The sequence below is a fragment of the Melospiza georgiana genome, chromosome 13 (assembly GCF_028018845.1).
Source record: "Melospiza georgiana isolate bMelGeo1 chromosome 13, bMelGeo1.pri, whole genome shotgun sequence".
Taxonomy (NCBI): Eukaryota; Metazoa; Chordata; class Aves; order Passeriformes; family Passerellidae; genus Melospiza; species Melospiza georgiana.
In genome coordinates this window covers 16,801,361-16,817,913 of record NC_080442.1, presented here as the reverse complement: position 1 = coordinate 16,817,913, position 16,553 = coordinate 16,801,361, and the positions used below count along the sequence as shown (strand labels likewise).

Sequence of the window (16,553 nt, the reverse complement as noted above, 5' to 3'; positions counted from 1 at the left end):
GCAATGATAACTTAATGTATCAAATGAATACTTTGTTGTCTGGATGCTGGAAAGGTTCATTTGACCCCCTTTGTTGCCTCAGTTCTGCAAATAATGGACTTTTTTGGAGTGTAACTGGAAATAGAAATGCTCCTCAAAGCATTGGTTTAATGTGCCTGGTGGAAGGTGCAGTTCAGCCACTCATCAGTCATGGGTGCACAAGGTGAACAGAGTGTCAGGGTGGGGATTGGCATTGGGCTTTGGGATGGGAAGCCATTCCACCCTCCTTCATGAGGTGCCACACTGCTCCTTGCTGTCCAACCCCTTACTGATGGATTCTGGACTGGAAAGAGAGAAAACAGAAAGGCGGGAGGTACAGCAGTCTTCTCCTGAATTGAGGGTCCTGAGTGTGGCAGAAAGAAGCTGCAGCTGCCATTCCACTGGGAAATCCTTTCTGGGAATTGGGTGGGGTTGGGAATGCTCTGGGGACATGCCAGGCTTGTGGGCTCCCTCACTGTCTGTTGCAGTCAGATGTAGTTATGGCCTCATGCCTTTGCTCCAGAGCACCTGGCTCAGGAAAAGCCCAATGGGCAAATCACTGACAGGGTAATGAGGAGAGGGTCAGGGTGGAAAGAGCTCTGGGACCAGTGATTGTTGGATTCTGGAAAAGGACTCCATGAGTCTTAAGGAGTTTGAATATGTTCCTCAGCCTTTTGGGGTTTCCCTTTCTCCTGGCACCCTGTCAGACACGTTCATTGCTCAAACCCAATGAGATTTCTTGACTTGGCATTGCGAGGCTGCGTGTCCAAACCCAATCTGAAATTCCACCATCCTCCCTAGCTCTCTCCACCAGCCCCAACCTGCAGGAGAGCACATGATCCTCCTCACATCTCTCAGACTGTGGTTAGCAGGGCAGGATGAAGAAAACAGCCCCTTTTTCCACAGTCCAGCATGTGACCGAGGTGACGTTTTGATTTTTTTGCCAGCAAGTAGCAGCAACATGGTTGAGCTGATTTTTAAGGGCTGCAATTCTCAAAGGCCTCTTGCTGCTTTGCAAACTCTTTTGCAAAATCCCAAAGCTTTGGAAACTGCTGGGTACGATTGCACAAATCCCAGAGCAGCATGTGCACAAGTCAGTTGTTCTGCTGCCTGTGCCACCAGTTTAGATAAACTGAGCAGCAGCTCTGCCCCCAGGCAGAGGTGGCAGTGGGAAAAGGTGCACTCTGGGACAGGCTGGATGTTCCCAGGAACTGTTCAATGTCTCTCTCTCTGACGTGCACCACCATCACAGGTTTCTGCTGTCACCTTTTGCCATGGTTTAGCCCCAGCTGGCAGCAAAGTACAGCACACTCCCTTGCTCATCCTCTCTCTCAGGTGGGGAGGAGCATCAGAAAGGAAAAGTGAAACTTGTGGGTTGAGATATTACATTTTAGTAATTGAAATAAAATGTAATATATTCATGCTGATTGTAATAATAGTAATTGCTAATTGTAGTAATAGTAATTTGTAAGTACAAGGGGAGAGAGAGAGGAATAGAACCCAACACAATTGAGCACCATGTGCTGATCCATGCCCAGCCTGTCCCCAAGCATCTCCCAACCCACTTCCTCTAGTTTATATGGATTCTCTGAGATTCTCTAGTATAGAATATCCCTTTGGTCACTTCTCTTCCCCCCAGTTTCTTGTGCACCTGCTCACTGGCAGAGCATGGGAAACTGAAAGTCCTTGATTTGGGGTAAGCATTTGTAAGTAACAAAACATCAGGGTGTTATCTACATTCTTCCCATGCTAAATCCAAAACACAGCACTGTACCAGCTAATAACAAGAAAATTAACTCTATCCCAGCTGGAAACAGGACACCTTTGAGGAGGACTGAGTTTAGAATGAGGGTGAAACTACAGCTGAGAGAAATATCCCTGTGAGCTGCATCCTGCTGCTCTGGTGGTCAGTGTGCTGAGGAGGGCCATTCCAGCAGGGTCAGGAGTAAGCTGGTTTAAGTCACAAGCTTTCTGAGTGCCTCCTCCACTGAGCTTTCCTCCAGCTTGGCAGCTTCCAGTGTTCCTGAAATGTGCCTGATGTAGGCAAGGGTGAAATGGTTCCTTGAATGCACAGAAACCATTGCAGCTCCTGGCCTGTCCCCTGTCTCCTCTGGTGTTAGAGAGCAGGCAGGGATTTAGGAGTCCACTGACTCCTGAATCCCCCACACTGACTCCTGAATCCCCCACACTGACTCCTGAATCCCCCAGGAAAACTGCTCTGATGAGTACAGATTGGAGGCTGACTGCAGGATGGGTATGTATTATGGGGATTACTGTAGTGATTATGGAGTGTTTGGAGATTTTGGTATAAAGGCTTAAATATTTTATTCTTATGAAGGGTTAGAGTGTTTGGAGCGAAAAGCAGAAGTTTCTGCTATCTGAAATAACAGCTATGAGGTAGGTAAAGTGGGAGCAGGTTTGTGTGCTTGGTGAATTCAGCACAAAGAGCAGGATGTACTGAAGACTGATGGGTCAGTAGCATTTGGAGAGTTTTCCAGGACAAGCTTATTGGAAGTACAGAGTGATTGGCAACTACAGCTTTGACTCTGCCTGGTGGGAAATGTTTTCTCATGCTGGTTGTGGGCTCAGAGATGGATGACCCTCTGTCCTTTCTACATCATGTTGAATCCAGCCATGGCTGAATTCCAGACAGAGGTTAAAATCTTTGTCCCCTTTTTGTGCCTGTCCCTGACACCAAGAGTTTTGGGGCAGGGTGTGAATGTGCATGAATCTTGTGGTGCTCACTGGGGAGCCAAGGTCTAAGCAGGATTCCTCCATCATATCCTGCTTTTCTTCCCCAAAACTCCTGTATCTGTTGCCTCCAGTCAGAGGTAATGAGAAGAGCTTACAGTGTCCTCCGAAGCAGCATGGTCTGTTCTCCATTTCCAAACCTTTGTGGCTGTTGTTCTACTTATGGGTGGATCACAAAAATAATTACCTAAGTGAACCAGGCACCGAAACACCGTAAGTGATCGTGTACTCCACAGAATAACAATGATTAGGTCACCCTCCTTGCTTATCTCAGGTTCCCACCCATAAAATAAGGGCAGCAATATTTTTGCTTTTAAAAGAGCAGGATTAACTTGTTCATGTGTGAAGTATTAATCGTTGTTATTATTATTACTCATATGGATGGCAGGGAAGCACCTAATGAATTCTGGTAATGTTACAATAGGCTGTGGCTGCTATTGGCATGAGTAACCCTGGATAAATGCACTGGGCTGTCTGTTTATCCTAAAGCAGACTGCACCATGTCCTTGTGGTCCCTCACTAGAGATCTCTGTGGCCATGAGGTCTGTGTGTGGTGCTGATGGTTTTGTTTGCCCCTCCATCCTTTCCAGCCTGGCTCATTCAGTGCAGTGTCTCAGATGTGCCTCTCCAAACAGGAGCTGCCCAGGGTGTTTCCTTGCTGCCCAGCAGTGGCAGGGTCTCTCCAGAGCCATTCCTTCCCTTCTGCTTTAAAAGACAGAGGGAAGGAACTCAGACTTCCAGCTGTGGATTTTGGATGCTTTCCAAAAAGCGAATCCTTTGGCTATCAGCGAATTGATGCAGAAAAACAAATTCCTTCCAAGTGCGTCCTTGATGGAGACTAAATGTTTTCTCACCCTTTTTTCTTCATAGTGTTGGTAATTACATTCCTTAAAAATCTGCCAGAAGTGCCCTGGGGTGCATGGGGTGAGAGGACAGGATGCCACGTGTGTTTTTTTGGGTAGGTAGGAGTGAGAGTTGTCTCTGCTGCTGGCTCTCAGGCAGGTGTGACACCATTCACCCCCGTCACAGCCATCACCCGGGGAAGGAGCAGCATTCCAAGTGAGCTGTCCTGCCCAGGAGCTCTGCCTAATCCTCGAGGAGGCTGTGGCAGCCACACACCCCTTTCTGGTTGGGGCCACCTCTTCCCGGCTGCCGCTGGCCCGGAGCCCACACCGTCCCCACAGATGCTTCTGGTGCTCACCTCTGCCTCCTCCCAGGGAATTTTCAGCCAAAGGCCACCTCTGGCAGCTGGCTGTGGGGTGTGTTGTGTCACTCCCTGTGCAGCTCATGACTCAGCAGTCGTACGGGTTTCGTACCTGTCAAGGACATGCCAGAAACCACAAATGTTCCTAAGCCAGCAGCAGCAGAAGCATCTGGGAGTTTCCACTCAGCTGAAGACAGCAATGTCTGCAGTAGATTTTCTTGCAAATTGGTTTCATTTCATTGCCAAGAGATGAGAGCGGGAAAAGGATGCCAAGGGATGAGGGCAGGAAAGCCGGCATCTGGATTTCCAGAGCCCGGAAAGGCCAAGATCACCAAGAGAACAAGTGACACATCACTGTGCACTGCAGTCTATTGAAGGCAAAGCAAGGCCATGAAACCACTGAATATTTTAGGAAAATCTCAGGCTGTGAGATCAATTAAAACGCTGAGGTGCAAGAGAGCAAATTGCAAACATCTCTGCAGGTGCCAGGATGATAATGCCATTATTCAAGCAAGCACTGGCACAGGAGCTGGCCTGTGGTGTGTGAGCCAGGTCCTGGTGCCAGACCCCGGGCAGGAGGGCTGCCCTGCTGCTCCTGCAATGGTGCCTCACCAAGCAGGGTCATCTCCTGGCATCGCAGAGTGCCTCCCAGAGCCCTGCCAGCCAGAGAGCCAGGAGCACGTGCCAGGCACGGCAGGATGGGCACAGCAGGGCTGGGGCACAGCATTGATGGTTCCATTGCTCGGTTCACAGGAGCTCAGCTGGCACAGAGAGCTGTGACAGCAAGAGCACAGCAGGCCCTGCTCCCTGCCCTCCTCTGGCACCCCCTGCCCTGGGCAGGCATTGGAGGATCCCTGTGCTTTGGGTGTGAGGGGCAGGGAAGGGTTGAACAGGGAGGTCTGGGGATAGAGCAGCTCCTCTTTGCTCAGGGGTTGGAGCTGTGATGCAGCCAAGATAACAGTGATTGGCGTGCCCTTGTCTGGGAAGGAGGCAGCAGTTGAAGGAGTGGGAGGAATCCCTGCCTGCTCAGGCCTGTGGGTGATGGCTGAGGCCTGGGAAAAGTGGCACCACTGTAATGGATGGAGAGCGTGGGTGGGGGAGAGAAAGAGGGGATGGTAAACAACCAAGCCTGGTCCATCCTGGATTTCCATCCTGCATTCCATTAAAACATGCCAAGGCTGATGCTGAACTCCATGTCAGGCATTCTCTGTCATGCTTTTCCCTCCCCAAAGGAAAATTTTCTGGCAGCATGTGTTTAACAGTGAGTGTTGCAGGCAGAGATGGAGATCCCCTTGAACTGTGAGCTGTTGGGAACCTCTCTAAACAGCCTTGAAGTCATTTTCCCAACATGCCTGGATCCCAGGTGTGTGCCAGATCCCCATAGGACAGTTTTGCTGGGATCCAACAGGAGATGCAAGTGATTGCTGTGATTGCTGGGTGAAGCCTATCTGAGCAGGAGGGGGAGGCTGAGTCCTCATGGAAATTCTCTGCTTTGGACTGGCCTGAGGCAGGGGTTGGAGTGGGGCTGAGGGAGGATTCAGCCTGTGATGTGCCAAGTGCATAAGGGAGTGACAGAATGGCTCAGCAAAATATCTGTGCATGGCTTGAGCACTGCTCAGAGTGTTTGGTGTGGATGGCCGAAAGTTGCATTTCATAAATTAAGAAAGATAAATTACTTGAGTGCAAGTGTTGCTCTAAGCACTGCTTGGGCTTTCCTACCAGCTCACACAATGCACAACCAGCAGAGCCCCTCTCTGTAACCCTGTCCCTGTCCTGGTGTGCCATGTTTGATAGTCAAGTGTTTCACTGCTAGGTTTGGGCTTCTGCCTGGAAAAAATACATCCCTGGCATCCACCCAAGACCTATTTATAGCAGGAGCTCCTAGAAGACAGTGTGACAACTCCAGAAAAGAAGGAATTGCCAAATCATCCTGCAGAGAGGAGCAAATGAACCCCTGGCCGCACACACCTGTGGGAGCCACGCGGTCCCAGAGCCCCAAAGCCTGCTGAGGATTAGTACCAGGTACTCATGAGGGAAATGCTGAGAGAATCAACAAGGACAGCTTAAGATTCCTGCACAAAATGCCATGCCATGAGCCCATGAGGTTTTTGTCCTTCTGTCAAGTCCCATGGAAACAAACCCTGAGGACACGATGAGCTGGCTCTCCAGTGACACGGCACACACGGTGTCTGCAAAATCACCTGCACTGCAGAAATACTGATCTCTCCAGCCCTCAAGCTGCTCTTGGCTTTGCTGCACACCTTAAAAAAAGGATGTTCTGAAGAAGGCACCACCTCTGCAGTGTGACCAGTGCCAGGTACCTGCACAGCTTGTTCCAATCAGGTGGATGCAATTTTTGCATTGAAAGTTGTTTCCCCTTTTGTAACTCCCCAGAGTTACAAAAGCAGATGCTTATTCTGCCCTGTCAGGAGTAGGTGGGCTGCAGGACAATCCAGGCTTTTCTTGCCTCTGTCTGGCCATTGCAAAGGGGTGACCTTGACCCTTCCTGGATGAAGGGAGTTTAATGTATAATGGAGCACTGAGCCCAAATCCGTGAAAAACAACAACAATAACAACAGAACCCCAAGGCAGACATTACCCAACTTCAGTGTGGAGCAGAGTGTCCTGTCCAGTGTATCATCCTGCCTCCTTCCTCATCCTTCTCTGTAAACACCATTTACGTGTGGGTTTATACAATCCATGTGTTCCCTGCAGTTCTGGGATCCCTTCACTTGTTCCACCCACTGGACTAGTTGTAACAGGCACTAAATTATGGGAGGTTTTGTTGCTTGCTTAGTTTATACACCTGCAGTTTCCTGGTTTATGTGTCCAGAGGTTTTAGTCTTTAATTTAATATTATTCATAGATTTTATTGAGTATTAGTTCACTTTGTAAAGCACCTTAATGGGCAGTGTCTGTTTAATTATATATGGCAAAACCTATAGAAACAAAGGAAAATTGACCCAATTTGTTACAGCTGGTTTACAAAGGTTCCCTGAGGTGACTGAGCATTGCTTTTCCTTTTTACTGTACTTCACACATTTCCAAACTCGTGTCAGCTCAGTTCTCATCCAGCCTCTCCCTCAGCGTGGCTGCTCCTCCTCCCTGCAGCCCCAAGCCCAAACCCAACATTTGTCAGCTGGCTGAGGCAGGAGGAAGGAGATGACACACTTCTGTGGGCTGTTTTTTCCTGCTGCTACTGGAAACATGCAAAATTCTGATCACATCTGTTGTGGAGATGATATCAAGAAGAATTTTTCTACAAGTAAACCACAGCTAAATGTCTCTGGATTGGTTAAAGTGCCCTCTTTATGCAGTAGGAGCTGCCACAGGCACTGGGATGGGGTGTGCCCTTGTGGAGGTGCTGAGCACAGGGTGGTGTGTGAGCTGCAGCTCTGGTTTGTGTTGCTGAAATCTGTTGGAGCATCAGCTCCAGCGTCTCCTGGATGCAGCATTAATTAAACAGAATGGCCCTGCTCCAGGCCCCAGTGGACAGGCATCCGCATGGCAACTGTGAGCCTTGTCAGCAGCAAGAGATTAAGGAATTAATTGGCAGGGTTAATCTTCGTGTCAGGGCTGGAAATGAATTGTTAATTTGTTTGGATGAGTGTAGAGTCCTCTCGCAGTGATGGCAGGTGGGACCACATGAGGGAAAGCCTGCGAAGTGCCCTTCCTGGGGACCTTTATTTCACACCTCTGCTAGCAGACATCTCCAGCTCTGTGCCCCCGAAGTGTGAGGCTCCCAGGTGGGGCTGGAGCAGCTCCTCGTGTCGCTGCCATCCTTGCAGGTGACAGCACAGCTGCTCCAGCCCGGGATGTGGGAGAAGGTCTGGCTGCAGCTTGGGAGGGCTCCCTGAATTCCAGCCTTTCTGATCTTGCTCCTGGTGCTAAGCTGTTGTCTGTCCCTTGTGTCTGTGCATGGCAGGTACTGGATTGATGGATGAGGCCACCTGCTCCAGGATCTGGGTGAGGGAGAGTTGTGCTCACACCAAAATGCCACTTTTGGGGCACAGAGTGCAGAACTTGATCAGACCGTGTGGACACAAACCCTCTCAGCCACATCTCCTCCAGGCTACTGCAGAAGGAGAATCTGTCAGGTCAGTCAATGCTTTTCCCTTTCTGCTTTCCTTTTACACTCGGGATAGCAAAATATTTCCTTTAGTATCTTTTTAATTTCTTAAGGCTACTGAATTGGTCCCATCACATCAAGACATGGGAGAAAAGCACTTCAGGCCTTAATAGATTTAAATGAAATTGTAACTTTTGTCACTTGTGCTCTCTTTTGTGCATTGATTAGTATAATTAGTTCAGCAATAAGAATCACTTTCTCCTCCAGCTGGGGTCTGGTATGTTGTGACCAACACAACCTGATTCTAGACACGACATCAAACAGGACTGGCCTATACAGAGACCTGGAATCTTCCTGGGTATGCAACAATCCTCTTTAAGACCTTGCAGTCAAAATCTTGCTTCTGTTCTCATCTCTATCAATGCCCAGTGCCTCATTTATGGGGAGGCTGATGCTGTTACAAGGTGCTGTAAAAACCAGAGTTTTTCATTGCCAAAAATTGGCTGGGTTTAGCCTACTTGCTCCAACTTTCACCCTGGCTTTCATTTTTCTCCTCTCCTTACAGGCAGCCAGGTGGCTGAATGTCAGCCAAAACTAAGAAGGATCTCTTTTCTTTTGAAGGGATGGGTGTTTGGAGATCTATCAGCAGCACAGCTGAATCTGCCCTGTGTAGCTAAGAAGGCCCACAGCATGTTGCTGGCATGAGCAGCCGCTCCAGTGAACTCTCACCTGAGTTATCATTTTCTATTCCACATAAAACCACCTTTCACAGTTTTTTGACTTAAAATTATTATTAGTCATTTGTCCTAAAATGTCAATAATGCAGTGATATTCTAGCAGAGCTTTTCTGTACTGTCATTTCCTATTCATTGCTTAGAAATAACGACAACATAATCTGGAACGAGACTGTCACCTTGTCTATGCCATATATAAAATGTTAATACTAAAAGTGGACTGGGTTCATCCTAAACCTAATTAGTTCTTTGGAGAATTTACTTTGTGCAGCAGCCTGGACTGTCCATATTGATGTTAACATATTATATAATCAGCTTTGGAACAGGCAGCAGTCTGAAGGCTGGGCTCTGTGTCCCTGTGCTAAGTCAATACCCTGAGGAGAGCACTGAAAATCAGCAGAATTTGACTAGAAAATAGAATACAAATGACTGGGTATTGTAAGGAGTTGCAGAACAACTGATTATCTCCAAATCAACATTGTTTGCAAACTGTGCTCTCCCAACATGTTTTTATTGCTATATATATAGCAGAGATTTTACAAACTGAGTTAGATATTCCCTTTTGCTGTCCAAAGTGGGTGGTGAAGTCATGGAACATGCTATTTTGATAATTTGGAACATGCCCCAGGAGCTGATTAAATGATCTCTCTTGCTCTGTATGTGCTCTGTGCGTTTCCATGCAAACATCAGAAGGGTCAGGGCTGCAAACATGAGCCTGCAGGAGCTGCTCTATCTCTGCCTGGCTTTTTACTACCTGTTTAAACACCACACAGATTTTAATAGACAGTTACAGCTTGTCAACTGAAATACTCCCCTATAAAAGCAAACAGTGGCTGAAGTGGAATTGCTACTGTGAACTTAATGGTAAGACATTTAACTATCGTTTAGTGACAGAGCTTTTGAAAAAAATCTAAGACCAGTATTTGAGGTTTTGAATTTTCCTTTTCATGAATCATGACTCCTCTGGTGGTTCTGGTGCCTGAATAGGCCCAAGAAATTCCTCCCTGGCACAGAAGCTGTGGTTGATCCCTGGCAGTGCCCAAGGCCAGGCTGGAAAGGCTTGGAGCAATCTGGGGTAGTGGAAGGTGTCCCTGCCCATGACAGAGGTGGGATGGGATGAGCTTTAAGGTCCTTTCCAATCTGAACTATTCTGTGATTCCACAATCCTGAACAGCATCCTCACCATGCTTTTCCAGGAAGAAATCTGCCATCTTCCCTCAAAAACGGAAACAGGAAGAAGAAATCAACTGTTTGCTGTTGTTCCTCAAACCCTTGGGAGGCAGGACCCTGAGGGATTCATCACCTCACTCCTGGCTCAGGTGAGCATGGGGCAGGCACAGTTTGTCACCTCCTTCCCCACAGCAGCAGGGTCTCTGCTTCAGTCACTCTGCTCTCTGGTTCTAAGACTGTTCTGATGTATTTATTTTTAGTTTGTTGTTTTAATCTTGTCGACAGGAAACAATGAAATATCCTCTAAGATTAATATGAGAGATGAGAGATCCAATTAGAGCTCACATCCTTCAATCCTTACGGGTAAGAGCCCCTATTACACAATAACTATGGGTGGGAGGAGGCCCTGTTTGATCAATTTGTTCCAGTTCTTGGTTATGAATAGTTCAGAGAACTAAAACAGTGACAGATGAAGGCATAATTCCCAGATCAGAGGAGAATTAGAGATCTGTAGGGTAGAATACAGGTATTTCTTGACATAGCACCAAACCAGAGATGAACAGCACAATGTAGATTTGACACTTTTATTAACAAAGAACCCATGGGGCTCATTCATTAGTACAAAATACAATCATGTTCCTGTATGTTAAACAGCTTTTTTTATTTTGTCTCTTTTAAACTGTTTCACAGTTATCAAAACAAAGCCCCTGCATATTGAACTTATTATTGTGCAAACAGTAATTATTTTTAAGGATCAATTTCTGCACTAAGCCAAGTGCCAGAGAGCAGAACTTAATCATGTTTTCACCCCTCCTTTGAAGGGCCACGTGTGCTTCCTAAGAAACACTTAATAGTTGACTTTTTTTGCAGCAAACAATCTAAGGCCACAGTTTATCTGCAAAGAATAGAAAACAACTCAAAAGATTTTAGAAAAAAAAAAAAAAAAAGCACACCTTTACCCTTCATACTGCTGTTTGCTTGACCATGATTATGCCAAGTAGCACACATCACCTATCAGGTAGTACAGTCCAAAAAGCACCTAATGTTCTTTAAGCTAATATTTTGAATTATTACCATGCAAGTTATTACACAACCAAATTACTTTTCAAGTAACTATAATGGTATCTGTTTAAGGAAAAGATGCCTGTTCCCTTTCCAAATGATGTGAATGAAAATCCTTCATTGATTGTATGGGCAGGCCCTCACTTAAACAAAAAGGCATGAGAGCTACACCTTGAGACTTAAATAATCATTTTTAGCATGTCCTTCCTAAATCATGCACTCAAATTTTGGTTAAAGCTGCATTTGCTATAGAAAACAATACTAAATATTGCAAATGAAAGGAGTAACTGCAGTTTGGAAATGTCAATCTCCACCAGTCTGTCTTTCACACTGATGCAAAAGGGATTTGAGGTGAAGTGCTAGAAATTAGACAATGTAAGGAAGTTAAACTAAAAGAAGACTAAAAATATATATCTGTGTATGCCTGTAGAAAAATCCCTGCTGAAGTGAAGACAGATCTCATAAAAAACCATTCAGACCTTGTTTAAACTGCAGTTATTGATGGAATGAAGGAAGCTGAATTGCTATTTTTGTAATCATCAGAAAGTACACTGTTTTACCACATGAAGCACCGGGTTTTAACCCCAAACCCTTCTGTAAGACATATGGAGTGTTTCTGGTAGTCCAAAATCCCCTGTATTTCAGACAGGACTGTAAACGTGCATGTTGACAATGCTGTTTTCTGCTCCTGTAAGTGATCTGTTGGTGATTGTTTACTGTTCCCAATTGATGGCTGGCAGGAAGCAAACATTCTACTTTTAAATGAAGGCAGCAGAAGGGCAAGTAAATGCTGTGCCTTCACTCTTAGCAGCAACAAACTCTCACTGTTCTAAATGACCTGAGGAAGAAAACATTAAAATATTGCACCAAAACAAAATTAAACAGCAAAAACAAACAATGAAACACACCAACAAATATAGTATGGATAGCAAATGACCAGTGCAGCCCCTGACAATAGATCTTTAGACAAAAATGCAGGAGTAATGAAAAGCTTTGTGCCATTACCAGAGAACTTTATTCCCCTGATGTCTGCTTTCACTTCAGTTATAAGCTATGTCTATTCTGGGTATATTTACACCTCTTATCTCATTCACTAACCACAGAAACCATTTAGGGTCCCTTTTAGAACCTTGAAGTATACTGGAGCTTTAACAAGACTTTTTTTGGTCTCAAATCTGACCATAAGTAAATATCCAAAACAGAGGTAGGCTTATAAAGGCTTTTGAATAAATAAATATTGTCCTTTTTGCTAAGTATACCTGCTGCTGGCAAAAGGTTTCTCCCTTGCCATGCTTCCCCTTATCATGCTATCCATAGGCTTAAGATGCAGAAGAAGAACTCACAGTAGAAGAGGTTAGAATAATTCCCTTAAGAAATCCCTTGAAAGAAAGCATAGTGCATAAGCTCATCTCAAAGTTTACTGTTTGTTCCACACTTGTGTCTTGCACTCAGGAAATGGTTGCCTTTGCAATGTTGTGTAATAGCCATTCTGTCATCCACGGTGTCCTCAGGATCATCATGAATGAGGAAATAGTACCACTTGGCAGTCGTGAGAAGGGCAGCTTCCCAGCCAATGTGACGTTAAGACTTCGCTCTGTGATGCAGCAGTGTTCCTTTTCTGGATGCAGACAGTGCCAAGCTGAAGCCCCTTGACCACTGGAATCTTTTGGAAATGTTTTCTTACCCCACATTCTGTTCTACTACAGGAGTTCTTGACGTTGCTATGTACATTCTTCCAGAGCGTTGCAAACAAAATAGAAATTCTTTTCTCTTCAGAAGATCCACACATCTCCTCCTCGTACTTTGTGTAGTGTATCCACTTTTTGGAAAACATTCAGTATTTCATTGATGCATTTTCTTTTCAGTATTTTCAGGTAATTCTCAAGTATCCCAAGCTCAGCTGCTCCCCTGTTATCCTCTGTGCAGACTAATCCAGCAGGTTCTCTTTTATCACCAAACGTGCTCACACCTCCTTCTCCATTTTCCTTTGCCTTTCTCGTACACAGACTGAAGTTTGGAAAAAGAAAACTGTTTCCTTTTTGGCTGCACTACCAGCTTAAGCAGCAGAAAGATTAAGACATTCATCACAATGATGCTCATTACAAATCCTCAGAGCATGAATGAAACGGGCTGAACTTCTTCTACATCAGTTGGATGTGGATCAATCTAAGTAGAGAAGAAAGACAACAATTACTGCCTGCAATTCCTGCATTTAGGTATGTGTTTGGGTTTTTTCTGCCATCTGACAATAAAAACACCACCTGCTATTTATTTTCTTACCTCAGAATAAAGAGGTGGAGGCTGAAACCGGAACTCTTGTATGTAAGCAAAGACAGGACAACACAACTGTTCCTCACAGTCAATGGGAGGTGGATAAGCAGGAACATGTCTGGAAAACTCTTCCTCAGACACTACATCAGCATAATTTGGTGGTGCTGAAACACAAGAGATGCTTCTGTCATATTTCAAACTATTCACTCACTCACAGCAAGAACATCTGCATTACAGTATATCCAGGACCACAAAAACTGTGTTGCAAGTGCACTGAACACATAAATACTGTAACTAAAATCATGTTTTCATTAAACTCAGGTGATTCAGCAGGAATACAGAGAGTGCTGTGCTTTTAGGATAACTCCAGCAGCAAACTTGTGTTGTATTAGAATATTCCCACCATCAGAAGTTTGTTGTTTCAGTCAGATGGGGTACACAGAGACTTCAGGAAGGCTGGAGTTGAGGTAACCTCACCAATCATTTTGGACCTCAGTTTAAGAACTTTGTGAGTCAGATTTCCATTGCCTACATCCCAGGCAGTGCCCTTAAAGTGGCACTGCACCCATCTGCTGCAGACAGTGCTGTGCTGGAGTAGAGACAGTTCAATATGTATTTATTACCTTCAGGCTGTTCAGGCATGGTCAATGCCAGCCAACTCATATCCATACTAAACTGGCTGGTAATGCTGGAGTTTCTGCTTGAAAATCCAATACATGGAATAGTGCCAATCACCACAGGCATTTCAATCATCAATTTCTTAGCACCAGGAATATGGATATACACCTATGTGACAACCCCCAAACAGAAGAAAAAAACATCATGAGACCCCATTGAATGCTGCTCTTAAAAGCTGCCCTACTCCCTACACTGTAAATTTAAAAATTAAGAGCTTTGTCATCCCAGATATGCTTAGCTAATACCCTGGCAGCTTTCCTTATTTTACAGCAGTTTCATTCTTTCTGTGACTTGTCTCTAAGTGACATTAAAAAATACAAACCATCTTGACAAACATAATTATACACTTGACTTTCAGTCTTATCTTCCCATTTCTGGAAAGAATCACTTAAGGACCCCATTCAGCTTGAAATGCTTTCCTAAAACAATCCCTGCATGTCTGAAACTAAGCTGCTTCTTCCTCAGAAACAGTTTTCCCTTTTCCACATTATTCCCACCTTTCCATCTCAGAATCTCTTTATGACCTTCAGTCTCTCATGTATGTGGTTTATGATATTAATTTTTTGTAGAGTCATAGAATGGTTTGGGTTAGAAGTGATCTTTAAGATCATCTAGATCTAACCCCCCACCAGGGGCTGGGACACCTTTCTCTGGATTTGTATTTATTGTAGCTCCCAAGCTAAAACCTAACAGCTACTCAGTAAATTCTTCTGTTCCCAATTGAATGCAGTATCTAAAGTTTGTACATTTGAAAACCCAATACTTACAGCTAATGAATATTCTACTCTAATAATGCAGCAGTCAAGTATAGATGGGGATACAGGTGGGATTTTCAGAGTTTTCCCATTCCAGGTATCTGTACTCCCAGAGGCAATGTGGTTTCCTCGGACATTGGCAACCATCTGACGGAAGGTTTTTGTCTTCCCACTGGCCAGGTAAGTTTGTGTTTGGAAAATGGCAGCTTTTGGAACAATCAAACGAGAAGAGCAGTTCTCAATTTCTGCATAGATTGGGATGGCTTCCCCTTAGAGACAGAAAAAGTCCAATGAATAATTGGTATTTACCAACTTTCCTCTGGGAGTATCAAAGCAAGTTACATAGCACGTACATCATCTGCAGTGTTATGAGAACAATACTTGGTAAGTTTCCTCAAGCCAGTTTATTTTTTTCAAAGTGGTATCCAGGCAAAATTATAGCCACCCACTATGTTTTACACATAAACAATGATTCATTTTGAAACATTAAGCATAATATGAACAAGCTATAAAAGCTTTATTTGCAAATTACGCCCCAATCTTCCTTTTATATAGTACTAAATGAATTTCAGGATGTTTTATTTTCTCAATGTATCTAATCTTATCAAGATGAAGAAGCTGCTAAAGCTCATTCTTACCAAAGTGTAAACCTACACAAATAGGATGTAAAAATCTAATTACATCCCAGTTAAGTATTTTATCCCAGATAAAAACATTTTGTTGTTCTTTACACAGAAATGTACATTGATTTTCCATACGATTATTAACAGGACTTCCTTTCAATTTATATTCCCAAGGGGAAAGGTAAGATGATTTTTGAAAAAACTGAATTCATATGGATCTTAATTTACTCCTATTAAACAGAACTATTTTTTTAACTACAAAATGTTGGCTTCACTGAGATTAAAAAAAAAACCACAACCTATTAGATGCTGAGTATTTATATTTTTAAGGTAACTACTCTTACCATTACAGTATCCCTTCCTCTCAATTTTGGCACTGAGAGACACTGGCCCAGAGGTGAAAAACCAACAGCCAACCATCTTCTCCTGACTTCTTAGAACAGGTGTCTATAAAATATAGAGTATTTTTCATTTTATGGGATAAAGCTCTCAATCACTTGCAGTTTAGTGTTATGCATATCAGTCATTGCAACCCAGCTCTAAAATCCACATGATCTGAATCCCTGAACTGCTCAGTGCAACTGTAGTTTTTGCCACCATGTGAAACGGAGTCAAGGTGTGGCAATCTGAATGTTTCTCTTTTGAAATCCCAGTCTGTGTTTGGACTGTAGAAAGTAACACAGACCAGTGTGTCTCTGCATGTGCTTTGTCTTCAAAATGAACTTTTTAAAGGTCTCATGGAATACTGTCGTGTTTATCTCCATGTTTCTCAGTGCAGAAGAATGCAAAATTCATTTTATCTGCAAACAGCTAACAGTTAAGCAGGGAATTTTTTTACTTTTCTATCTCTAAGGAAGGATAAATATATGTAGGCACTGGGCTAAGGGGACGCACCTTCATTGCTTGCAAGCCACAAAACCCCCCCAAAAATGTAGAGGCATGACAAAAAACATCTAATTATTCAAGGACTGTCCCACTGGAGGGCATTTACACTGCCTGTAATGTTTTCATTTGAATAAACTCACAAGCACACATGTCAAGTGTCCAGGCCAGGATCAAAGCTGCTCAAAATGATTTGCTGGGCAGTGACACTCAGTCAATACAGTAATGAAAATTGGGTTTTTATTTTCTTTATTATAATGAAAAAACCCTGTTGTTTGGCACTTTTGGCGGTAGCCTTGGAATTCATTAAGATTGGCACTGCCATCCTGATGTGTC

General features: G+C 44.3%; 1 protein-coding gene across 1 annotated transcript in view; it reads right to left on the bottom strand.

Annotated features, from left to right (window-relative positions):
• Positions 1–10,592: 10,592 nt before the first annotated feature.
• The window catches only part of ARRDC4 (arrestin domain containing 4), a 43,527-nt gene continuing 37,566 nt past the window's right edge, over positions 10,593–16,553 (bottom strand). Inside the window, exons 7-11 of the mRNA XM_058033647.1 lie at positions 15,680–15,782; positions 14,725–14,981; positions 13,903–14,065; positions 13,289–13,443; positions 10,593–13,174 (exon numbers count right to left, since the gene is read on the bottom strand). Of these exons, the coding sequence (XP_057889630.1) occupies positions 13,118–13,174; positions 13,289–13,443; positions 13,903–14,065; positions 14,725–14,981; positions 15,680–15,782 (735 nt within the window). The 3' untranslated portion in view covers positions 10,593–13,117. The remainder of the gene's footprint in view (positions 13,175–13,288; positions 13,444–13,902; positions 14,066–14,724; positions 14,982–15,679; positions 15,783–16,553) is intronic.